The 12821-nt window shown below is 34.6% G+C and overlaps 1 protein-coding gene across 1 annotated transcript; it reads left to right on the forward strand.

Annotated features, from left to right (window-relative positions):
* The first annotated feature begins 2108 nt into the window (after positions 1 to 2108).
* Positions 2109 to 3733, forward strand: LOC141613323 (protein LURP-one-related 11-like). The gene is made up of 3 exons (XM_074432059.1): positions 2109 to 2582; positions 2846 to 3076; positions 3416 to 3733. The coding sequence occupies exons 1-3, from the start codon at positions 2304 to 2306 to the stop codon at positions 3548 to 3550; spliced, it is 645 nt and encodes a 214-aa protein (XP_074288160.1). The 5' UTR covers positions 2109 to 2303; the 3' UTR covers positions 3551 to 3733.
* The last annotated feature ends 9088 nt before the right edge of the window (positions 3734 to 12821 follow it).

A 12821-nucleotide genomic window follows, 5' to 3' on the forward strand; every position in this document is an offset into this window, starting at 1 on the left:
AAAAAAATACTCCGTAGCAATTATTCTGTAGTTATTATTAATATTTGATATTTTAATTTGGGTTTTTTTGTCAAAAACTACCTTATATTTAGAGGTAATTGTAAAAAAACTACCTTACATTATTTTTTTCGTTTTCTACTATCTTTGTTTTCTTTATTCTTGGTCAATAACTACCTACGCTAAGAATCTAGACATATTTGGTCAGTTTGTCGACTTAAACCTATCTCCCTTGGCCCTTTTATGTTTTAATCTTGCTTAGGCTCGACTTTGGGAAGTCGTAATGTGCTTACGGTTAACTTTAGTAAATCTTCGTAGTTATTATTGAAATTTGAAAACATAAATTTTGCTTATGTGAAGTTAAATTGTGGGGACGACGATTGATCATCATTGTTGTTTGATGTTAACAAAGTCATGTGAGATAGGTTAATGTCGCTAAATAGGCCAAATCTCACCATATTTTTCAAAGATAGGTAGTTTTTGACCAAAAAACGAGAAAACAAAGGTAGTCTAAAGCAAGAAAAATAACATAAGGTAGTCTTTTTACAAATACCCATAAATATAAGGTAGTTTTTAACAAAAAAACCCTTTTAATTTTCATATTTGATTAAAGTAAATCCATCATATCATACGATTATAGAATTATAGGTTCATAGACTCCTGCATGCACATTTACATACATAATCTAAGTATCTCATATAACCATTGAGTTACATGTAAAACAAGGAGCTTCTACTAGTTTTGTGAGTAAGAAATCAGTTTTATGTAAGGGGAAAAAAGAGAGGGATGGAATTCGAAATGGGTGGTCATAAAGAAAGTACTCCCTATGAAAATTTTATCGTTGAGTATAAATAAGAAGTTTTATACTTTTATGTGTATAATGACGTGTGCTGATGTGATAATGAAAAAATGTTGTATAAAACCACAACAATTGTCATTCAATGTCGAGCATTTATTAATTACTACAGAGTAGTATTTTAGTTCACTTATTACCCAAATGGATGAAGTACAATAACTTATCAAGAATAGTTGGTGAATGGATGCCGTAATTTTATACTACTAATTAATCATTAATCATTAATTATATTGTAGATTGGTGTGCTAATGCAAAGAGCCAAAGACCACTTCTAATTCATTCCCATGAAAATGACTAGAAATACGTTACATTTTGAGGGTGACATCTTATCACTTAACTATAATATGAACAAAAGAATAGATAATGATAACAAACCAACAACACATAAGTTTATGAGTCATTGAAAGTTTGAGTTAGGTTCAAAGGGTAATAAGGAATATAGCTGGTACTAAAGGGTAGCATTTGTAATTTCAAAATTTTAGAAAATGGTTAAATTATTGATTTTTACTACCCTAAAATTTTTATATAACATAAGTATAAAATAATATTGGAAAAATTCACTATCCCAAAATTTTATTTCTAGGCTCTGATATTGTTGTTGTTCTTGTTCATCCCTGACTAATAACAACAACTAGATTATGAACAAACGTACCCAAGCTTTTTCTTAAGAAGGAATTTTAGAAACAAGGATATATAAAAATCATACGAGAAGGTATTATTAAACTTTACTCATACCCTACATATTTACATAATATACTCAGGGCGCTTACAAAAGGGATGTATTAGGTACATCTGCGCCCCCTTTGTTCCAAATTACAATTCTGTATAATTTAGAATTATTAATTATGTTGGGCTAGTAGTAATGGGTAGTTTTTCTTAGTTTAAGGTCACAGTTCAATACTTCAATACTTCTAACTAACATTTTTTATTTGTTTTGTTTACCAGATATGTTATGTCTATTTGCATAATCACATAAGAAAATATTATGTTAGAGTCATATTTAATTTTACATGATCATCAAAAGCTTAAATCCGCCACTTTTGTAATTTTGTTAATTTTATGCAACTTTGTCTACCGAATCCTAGAAACGCCTCTGCATAATCCTCGGTATTATAATATTAAGTATGATCTATAATTTTAATATATTCATGCGTGTCGATCATTAATTAAAGTGTATAGTCTATAACCATTACATTCCACGCACCATAGAAAGTTTAGGACGGTATAGATATCTTTAAAAATTAGTTTGACATACAAGGCTACAATACTGTATATCACTTTACAAACCATATAAAATGAGATCAACACACGAATGAAATAATAATAAGTTCCATCATTTCAACATTCATTTGCTCAAACTCTCACCAATTATTTCTAACTATATTTCAACTTCATTCTAAAACGAACTCACATTCTTAAATTCCCAAAAAAAAAAAAAAAAAAAAATACTATGAAGATTCATCCTCAACACATTATAACAACTCCTCAAGTATGTAACCCTAGTAATAATACTACTAGTCTTTCTCCTCTTATATCACCCAATCTTTCATCTTCTAAGGAGATTTTCACTATATGGATGAAGTCTTTGATCCTTGGAGGCAATGGTTGCACCGTTTTCGACTCGAAAGGCAAAGTTGTTTATAGGGTTGATAATTATTGTTCCAAATGTTGTACCAAAGTGCTCCTCATGGATTCTCATGGAAGTGTCCTCCTCACAATACTAAAAAAGGTAAGCAGTTAAAAGACACTAATAGGGCGCCATGAGCTGCTACTGAGTTTTAGTACCATCCTCCCACATACTGATAGGTAGTCAATTGTAGACCTTACATTATATAAGAATTATATACTACTCGATCTACATGTCTATGTGAGAGGGTGATACCGAAACTCAATATTATCTAATAACATTATTTCATTTGAGGAAATGGGTAGTTTAGTAATTTCATATTTAATTATGTGACTAATGCTTTGATCTTGTTTTGTGTGTTATAGAAATTTAGATTGTTATCAAGTTGGGAAGGGTATAGAGATGAGAAGAAGAAAGGAGCATCATGGTTGTTTCAAGTGCGAAAATGTTGGAAAATTACCAAAAAGCCCTTGGGGTGTAAAGTGGTGGTGAATTTGGACCATGATAAAAAGTCGCCTGCGTTCAAGATTGACAAGGGCAAAAGCGAATTAACATCTTGTAGGATAGTCGACAGATTAGGAGGACCAATTGCTGAGGTATATACTTTCATATGATAATAATCTGAACTTGGTAATATACAATGTCGTAAAATATACATGGAAAATGAATTTGTACCATCTTTTGATACTGACCTACAAGTACATTTTATAGTACTCCGTATTATATGGGGTACTAATTAATCAGTAAGATGTAATGATGTTTAAGTATCGCCAAGTAATGCTATATTAATTTCCAATTCTATATTTCGAAATTTTATGTTGCATACTAAATAGTTGTCATACACAAAATGATTTCCTATGCATAATGATATTAACTCTCACGACTTTACCATCTTAACTAACTGATATCTGTTCATTTTGATTATTATAATGCAGATTAAGAGGAAACATTCGGAAGGGGGTGTAAAGTTGGGAGACGACGTATTAACATTAGTAGTTGAAGCAAATGTTGATCACTCTTTAATAATGGGAATTATGGTCGCTTTCGGCCTTATGCACAGTAGAATATGAAGCTTGTTTTTTGTACATGCAAGTTTACGAGCCCATTAAGTTGGGATCGGATTTTGATCTGATTGTATGTAGATAATTTTTTTCCTTTTTCTTTTTTGTCCGATCCTCGTCGTTTAATGTTGTAACGCGAGAGAGAATGTAAAAAATGCGGTCATTTATATTGAAGATAATCCTCCACCAAAAGATTCTACATGATCTCATATATTTGGCAACATCTTAACAACATCAATTACTCCCAACAATCATGCTAATCAATTCCTACAATCATGGATTTTTTATATTCTAACAATTATGTAAATTATTGATAGCAATTGTGTATAAGTATATTCGCTCTGTAATTCAATATAAACGAGTTAAAATCCTCTCCATTTCCTAAAAAGAAATGGAGAGTCCATTTCCTATCAACGGACGATATTGAATTCTATGAAAATCGAACGGTTCACGATTTATGTATAAAAATAAAGGGTTAATAGAGTATGGAGAGGATAATATTATTAAATGGGTTTGTGAGAAGAAATGGAGAGAAAGAAAATGGAGATGATCCTAATTAAATATAAACCATATGTACATTATTCATTAAGTAATACGTTCAAAACATTTATTTTACATGGTTTCAGGATTCCTTTTGATCCTACACACTACTACTCCTTATCGTCTGTTTTTCATGACTCGGTACACCTATGGGAACCACTAACACCATCATTTCCAACTACGATGAACCCACAAAACCATTGTTATCCATAAACTTCAATAATTGCACCGTCCTCACCTCCACCAACTATTGCTTATGGAGCTTTTAAATTACTCGACACCCAAGCAGTTACGCCCTCGTTTCGTTTCTCGATCGATAGTACCAACACCCCTTCACCACAAACCATCGTACCCTACACCACCGATAACAAAGCCACCATACCACCCAAACCCGTCCCTAACCTCGCCTACAACACCTAGTTTTGCAAAGACCAACTCATCCTCGGAGCACTCGCTGGCATGCTCCACGAAACCGTCTCACCCCTCATCCTTGGCTCCACCACGTCCCATGAAGCCGGGCAAACCCTTGTTTATACTTATTCCAACCCGTCACGGGGGGCATATACGCCAAATCAGGGACCTCCTCAACAACATCTCTCTCGAAAACAAAACCATAGCCGACTATATGCAATCGATCAAATCATGCCCCGCTCAACTTGTACAACTTGGCAAACTTATTGATGTCGAGGATATCACCGTCAAGATTATCAATGACCTCAAATACAATCTTTATAAACCCGTAATTGACGTTGTTCGAGCACGTGACACACCTATTTCGTTTGAGTCTTTTCATGAAAAGCGCATACAACACGAAATCACCGTCAAAACCTAACCCTTAACCATGAGTTTCACCCATCAGTCCATGCTGCCACCCGCACTTACATCCCTCATGCCACCACTCGTACCTCCTCTCCAACCTTGGCAACTACCAGCCGAACCCCAACACTCTTGCCACCCCACCTCAACCCAAGCCCTTCAAAGAAAAATGCCACTATTGTCGAGAAGTTGGGCATGTAACTGGCAATTGTCCCTCCTTCAAACGCGATTATCCCAATGTCGTCTTTCCACTTCCACTCACCAACAACCGTACCTGTCGACCCTATGCACACACAACCACTGTCTAAGACACCAACATATCCTCATACCTCATCGATGGCGGATCATCACACCATGTCATCAACGATCTCTCCACACTCTCCCTCCATACTCCCTATGAAGGTCTTGATGACCTAGTCATTGGCGAGGGGTCCTCGCTCCCAATCTCACATAATGATTTCTTCTCAATATCCACTTCTTCTACTCCTCTTTATTTTAATAACGTCTTGGTTGTTCGTTCAATTTCACGTAAATTGCTTTTCGTATCATAATTTTGCAAGAATACACTACGCCAAATCTGGCAATCAATAAGGAGCGTATCACAACGGTTTAATGCATTTAATAACGACACTTAGATTTCCGTTTTTCAAATATTGGCGGAAACCTAGACCGCGCTAATAGGAATAACGGTTTCTCTCGAAAACTGTTGTTATTATAATGTGACAACGGCTGCTTAACAAACCGTTGTCAAAAACATTTAATGGTTTCTAAAAACTCGTTATAGAATCACTTTTATCAACGGTTGTTAGATACCAGTTTAAGAAAACGGCATTTCGAAAACCGTTACTAACTTAACACCAACAACGGTTTGTAGTACCCATTTTTATGTTATAACTACGGATTTTTTTTGTAGCCGTTATTATTTCTATTATGAAATAACAGTTTTTCAATTCAACCGTTGTCAGTATTTGATTAGGTTTTTCAGTTTGACTACTGCATTCAAAACTTTATCAGAACTTTGATAAATATTCAATTTAACCAATAATATTCAATTTGACCAAAATAATTCTATAAATATGTCTTCACTAGGTTTGGTGCCCGGCTACGCCCAGGCTACCATTATTTAATATTTAAATTTTATTTTCTATGAAATATGATTTCTCTAAATTTGGTTAGCACATACATTTACAATTTATATATTAAAATTATGATGAGAGGTAAAATTAATCAACAAATTGTGAGACACGTTCACCTCTCCCGCTGTTAATATTATTACTTTTACTACATCCCCTGTTAATACTATTACGTTCACTCCTTCTTCGGTTACTGTTGTTTGTTTTACTATTCCTGCTATTTTTACGGTTAACCCGTTAGTTTTGTCAAGCTCGTATATTTAAATAAATTAATATTTTCTTAAAATCGAATTATTAGTTAATTTTTCAAACTCTTTCCGTTGTTCCTATTGTTACTTTCATTAAATGTGTTTTGATTACTATTACTTTCACTTCTCCCGCCGTCATTATTTTTTCTATCACTACTCCCGCATTTATTATTGTTAATTTCACTACTCCCGTTACTGCTAATATGACTTTCATTACTCCCGTTGCTATATATTATTGTTGCTTTTACTACTCACATGGAAGGTTACTATCATAATAGTTGATTATCTAGTTGTATTAGAGTTATATATTTAAATAAATCTGAAATATTAAATTAGAATATTATTTAAGAGTCATCATTATTATTTACTAACTAAATTACAAATCTAATGAATTATGGAATATTATATTTTTTGGAAATCTGAATTGATTTATTTACCTTTAAATAGTTTTCAAAATATAACATATACTTATATTATATTTATGTATGTTAAATAATTAGCATATTTATACTAATTAATACCATAAGTGAGACCCGTTTATTTAAGGAAACTCGCCATATTCTAATATTCTCTAAATATATACTTTTAACCAAAACTATATAATATTTACATTGAAGTCCCTTGTTCAGGTCCATCACACGGCGCTAGCGATTTAAAACTATATAGTATAACTAATGTGTATATATTTATTTAATTACATGGAAGTCCCTTGGTTTCTGGAATTAATATATAGTATTGATAATGTTTTAGGTCAAATTCTAAATTATCAAATATTTACTCTTTAATTTCTCTCTAAAAAAAATATGGCTGGTGTATCGGAGCTACAATCGCATTCTCGTTACGCACATCCTTTTACTTGCATTCTCCATTATCTCCCGGTTCATTATGGTGTGAATGAAAAGGGTTTAAACCCTAATTTTGGGTGGTTGATGCAAATGCTTCATGACTCCGGTTTCACCGCGGTTAAAAAAGTGTACCCTGTGTCTACAAACAAGCAAGGTTTTATTGGCTTCGCTTTTATCGTGTTTGACGAAGCCAACTGCCATGATAGTTTTCATCAGGCAAGAAAATTATGGGCTATATTTGCGGGGAAGATGCGGGGAAAGATGACTACTATTCGGATGATAAACAACAAGGCCCTTATCTATGGGTTGCGACCCATCTTGATCATCATCTGCTGAAACATTGCAGGACGCATCACATTCTTGCTACCGTGCCTATGTCATGGGAGAAAGAAGCCATTTCACCTGTGCTTCCTAGTGATAATGAAGGGTCGATCTACGACTTACTTTATACCGAAATTCACGATGAGTATCCTAATACTTCATCAGATTCTAATAATTAAGTCTTCAATTATTATCTGGCATTATAAGTTGTATTTGGATTATGGTGGTGGTTTGAAAGTTTAATTATTTATGTTTTTTGTTACGTTATTTGTTACCCCATCCTCTGGAATTCAGAGATAATATCACCAGAAAAATATCTAACTTTTATTATAATTACTTAGGTTTTTAGGAGTACATTAAAGTATCAAGCTAAAGATATTTATCGTGTAAAACAAGCGTTGACAAACGTGAAAAGGCAAATATGTAGTGTGGAGTTGAATGGAGGGAGTATGTTTTTTGTTACCCCATCTTCTGAAATTCAGAGACGGTAACACCCCCACATACCAAGGTGCCTTACCAAGGACCACCCAAGCATGAGAGACTGTTACCATCTCGGTTGCCCGAGGATAGTATATCAAAAGAAACCATTCCACAACATTTATTATGTATATAAAGTTTACGATTATATTGTTCCAAAACCAAACCAAAAGAAATGTTTATTAATACTCAAAACAACTGAAATCTTAAACAGCTAAACTCGTAACAGCGGACGTTAGACTTGAAATGATGACTCCCCATCTCGTTCTCATAGTTAAAGACCATCATCACCTGTCAATATCTGCTCACCATCCCCAAATGGATCATCACATATTTTACAAAACAACAACGGGATCAGTTCACTGCATAATCAAAATAAGACAAAATGCAACAAAGATAAAACAGTTGTTCCACAATCAATCTCCAACTCTCAATCACATCTCGTAACTGACTACACACTTGTGTGTGTAGCCCTGCCAGATTACTACCACAACAGATAATCCTCACCGCCAGTGGGGGACCGCAGCCTTGCCCACCAAACCCCACTCATCACACGAGCGATAACCCATGTTCCTTAATGTGCACATCCCCTATTGTGGCGGGTTCCACAAAGGGCGAATCAAGGGCGTGAAGCCACTCCCGCAAGTGACTCCACTCAGCCGAGGACTTACCTCGCAATCGTCAACAATCATCTCAACTCCAATACTCCAATATACAATCAACCAACAACGATCAACCATCAATATTATTCATATCAATTAAATCACAACACACATCTTAAATCAATTATACAATCAACTAAGTAGGGAAACCCTACCTTAGCACAAATCTGATATGAGTCAACAAGAAAGCTAGAATAACTCCTCTACAAAATCTCCACCTAACAATAATCATACAATCGAATTACAATCATGCAAAACCTCCATTTTCCCCCAAATTAAAAAACTACGGTAAACCCTAAAAAGACAAAACTTGTAGAACTAGAGGCTTACCGACGCAGTCAACACAAGAAAGGAATGAACAAGACTCACGAACAATCCACGATCTTGAGGGAGATTAGAGGTGATTAGAGTTACGTTTGAAGGTTTAGGTTTTGTAAAAAGTAAAAGTGAAACTGTAAATCCCGTTTTATAACTCTAATCATCTTTAATCAAACCGCGGAAATAAATCCCGTCAGACCAGATACTCGGTCGAGTATAGAGTATACTCGGCCGAGTATCCCTTACTCGGTCGAGTATTATCATACTCAGCCGAGTATTCCTGGACAGTAGCCTGACCAGAAACACACGACGCACTACTCGGCCGAGTAACCCATATTCGGCCGAGTAACAGACTTAGAAAACCATAGTATTACAGAGACAATATCACCATATATGTCTCTTTCACCTTCACCCCAATCCATAGAGTCATCTTCCCATTCCAATGGCATTATCCCCTGCTCGACAATGCGACCTTGGCGGTGCAGAATAGAAAGTAGTAGGAGACGGTCAGATTCATTCGCAACCCATAAATATGGGCCTAGAGTCATTGTTATAGAATGCCCTCTCTAGTTTACGAGCCTCGCGAAAGCATTCCAGCTCCTCACCCCCGCCAAACTCGGTGAGGGCGCACCGCCCGAAGCCATCATGCGCATCATTGTCCGGGTAGATAGTTTTAACCAAATTCAATCCGGCTAACCGAATCAAACCTATTAACCAGTCAAGGCTATCCGAGAGTATAGCCTTTCCATGCCCGTCCTCTATATACGGGAGATTGTGAATGATGCACGTAAAGGATTTAGCCTACATAATTCTACTTGGGGGTCCTGCAAGAGGTTCATATGATGCTTCATCATCATCATTATCATCAGCGGATGAATAATATGAACCACTATAAGTTGATGAACTTGACGACGTAATCGATGTGGAAAATTAATGGAGGACCTAACAAGATAAGAATTAGAAAGTGAAAACGGTACAAGTTAAGATTGTGAAAATTATAATTCTACTTATAATGAGTTTGAGTTGTATTAGAAACGGTATAATTAGATAATAAGAATTGGAACCGGTATAATAACATAAGAATTGGAAACTTAACAAGTTAAGAATTGGAAAGTGGAAACGGTACAAGTTAAATAAGAATCGGTTAACTCTACCGTGTTAAACATATAAACTTACAACGACTATACAAAAGACCGTTGTCCAATGAGTAAGAACACAAGGGGTATCAAAAAACCATTGTCCAATTAGTTAAAACAAAACGGCTATCAAAAAACCGTTGTCCAATGTGTAAAAACACAACGGTTGCATGCCCTGTAATTTTTGTGATTTGACTAATGCATGCCTTGTAATTTTTACTTTTTCTGATTAAAAGTTGCAGTATTGATTGTTTGACCATATGTATAACACAAAATGATAACGGTTCTTTGTTAAGCCGTTATCGTATTACATATATCAACAACAGTTGGACAGAACCCGTTTTAAAATAAACTGTTTAATTATTTGTGATTTTCCAGTGTTTGTGATTTGACTAATGCATGCCCTGTAATTTTTACTTTTTCTGATTCAAAGTTGCAGTATTGATTGTTTGACCATATGTATAACACAAAATGACAACGGTTCTTTATTAAGCCGTTATCATATTACATATATCAACAACAGTTATTTTAAGGCCGTAGTCATATTACACCAATAAACAGCGGTTTTTCTTATAACCGTTGTAAATACATATCCACTGTAAAAACTGAAAAGTTTGTGGTTTTACCAATGCATGCCCTATTATTATTGGTTGTTTGACCGTTATTCACCTCATGCATACATGCACAATTAATCGAAGTTTGAATGTAACGTATGGATGAAATTAATCTAATTAATTATAGCTTTATTACTATAAATAGCATTACATTTGCAGTAACAATAAGAATCACTTTATTATTACTAACCTTTCTACTTCACTTTTTAAATAAAATACATATACATACATATCACAATTAAAATGTCGTCGTCGTCTTCATCCGCAGTCGCACCTCCTCAGCAATCGGTAACCCGTTATATCAACCCGGTTTGGATTTCTGGTCGTGGGTTTCTTGGATATGCTCTGATCGAGTTTTGAGGGGATGGCCTTGACGATTTTCGCCAAGCAAAACAACTCGCTGCAAGGTATGCATCACGTGACCATCAAAGGGGCAAAAGTTACTTTTATGTCGATGACCCTAAGGATCGTTATGTACATGTTGGGCCTTACTTATGGGTTTCCACCACTGAGGACGCTCATCTGACGAGAAGGTTCATTTTGTACAAGTTTATTAATGTACCGAAATCATAGGAAGACGAAGAAGTGCCTCATTTTGATCAACGTCTTAATGTTGATGTAGTAAGCTTGATTTATAATCAAGTTTATCCTCAGTACCCACCTCCTAGTCAAACTCATGTTAGGGTGTTTAATTAATTTACTTAGTTAGCTGTTTGTTTTTGTGATTTTTTATTTTTTATTGTGTTTCCTTTTTTTTCCCTTGTTGTACTGTTTTTTGTTTTTTTTTGCCATTGTATGATATACTCTTTATTACATGCAAATGCTTATTAACATAGATGTTAAATAACTTGCGAACAGACAAATGAATGAAACAATAATAATAATTTAGGTTACATTAATTACAATAACATATAATATAATGACAACGGTAGTGCATAAGAACCGTGTTAGAATATAAACACCTCTAAAAATAAATGAAAATTGGAAGATATTAATAATATAATTACAACGGTTCTTATAAGAACCGTGTTAGATTATGCAATTGCTGAATAACATAGATTTTAAATAACCTTCTTTCTTTCTTTCTTTCTCTCTCTCTCTCTCTCTCTCTCTCTCTCTCTCTCTCTCTTATTACTCAAATTATGTCAAGTGGTAGCTCTTCTTCTTCCTCTATTTCAACATGGACATGTAATTGCTCAGTTCCGACAGCATTGCGGACTACTTGGACTTTGCAAAATCCGGGAAGAAAGTTTCTTACTTACAAATTCTATAATCCCGAGACTAAAATGCGTGGATGCAATTACTTTAAGTGAGTTGATGAACCAATGACTGAGTGGCAGAGGAAGGTTATAAATAGGTTAGTAAATGAGAAAAAGAGCATGTATATTAAGATTACTCAAGTGAGAAGTATACTACATCAACTTGAAGAATCGAAGCGGGGAAATGACAGTGAAATATTGAAGGCAAAACAAAAATGCAAGAAGTTAACCATGGATATCGTAGAACTCAAAAATAATGAGGCATGGCTTAAGTTAATTGTCAAATTTTCTTCTTCTAATTGCTATTTACCAAGTTTATTATGTATGATGGTAGTTTGTACTCTTTATGTGTAAACTTGTGATCCTTTAAATTAATGGAAATTAGCAAGATTTTCTGAAAAACATATTGTAATTAGCTGACATATACCAAATGATGCTTTATTTGTTGGCGGTAAAATCAAACAAAATGAAATATAAAATAAAACGGTTATACCTAAACCGTTGTTCATAACGTATATAGTTATAACGGTTCTGGCCGTTGTTATGTATATAAAAATGATGCTTTAGTTCTTGGCGGGAAAATAAAAAAAAATGAAAATCTTTAAGACAACGGTTATTTATAACCCATTGTTGATAATACTAATCAATTACGGTTTCAAACAAAACCGTTGTCTGTTTGGAAATAAAATATAATGATTTTTCATATACGTTTATTACTTTCCATTAAACAAGGTCTTGCAAGTGTTGTATTATTCACATATATATACTCTGAGCTTCCCCTCCCCCACATATTATCCTCAAACACTGAGCTTCCCCTCAACTAGAGCCGATCAAGTGCGGGTCGGCCCGTTCGGCCCATCCCGTTCGACCCGCTAAAATAGCGGGCTTGGATAAGAAAAATAAAAAATTAA

Source organism: Silene latifolia, chromosome 1 (assembly GCF_048544455.1).
Source record: "Silene latifolia isolate original U9 population chromosome 1, ASM4854445v1, whole genome shotgun sequence".
Classification (NCBI taxonomy): domain Eukaryota; kingdom Viridiplantae; phylum Streptophyta; class Magnoliopsida; order Caryophyllales; family Caryophyllaceae; genus Silene; species Silene latifolia.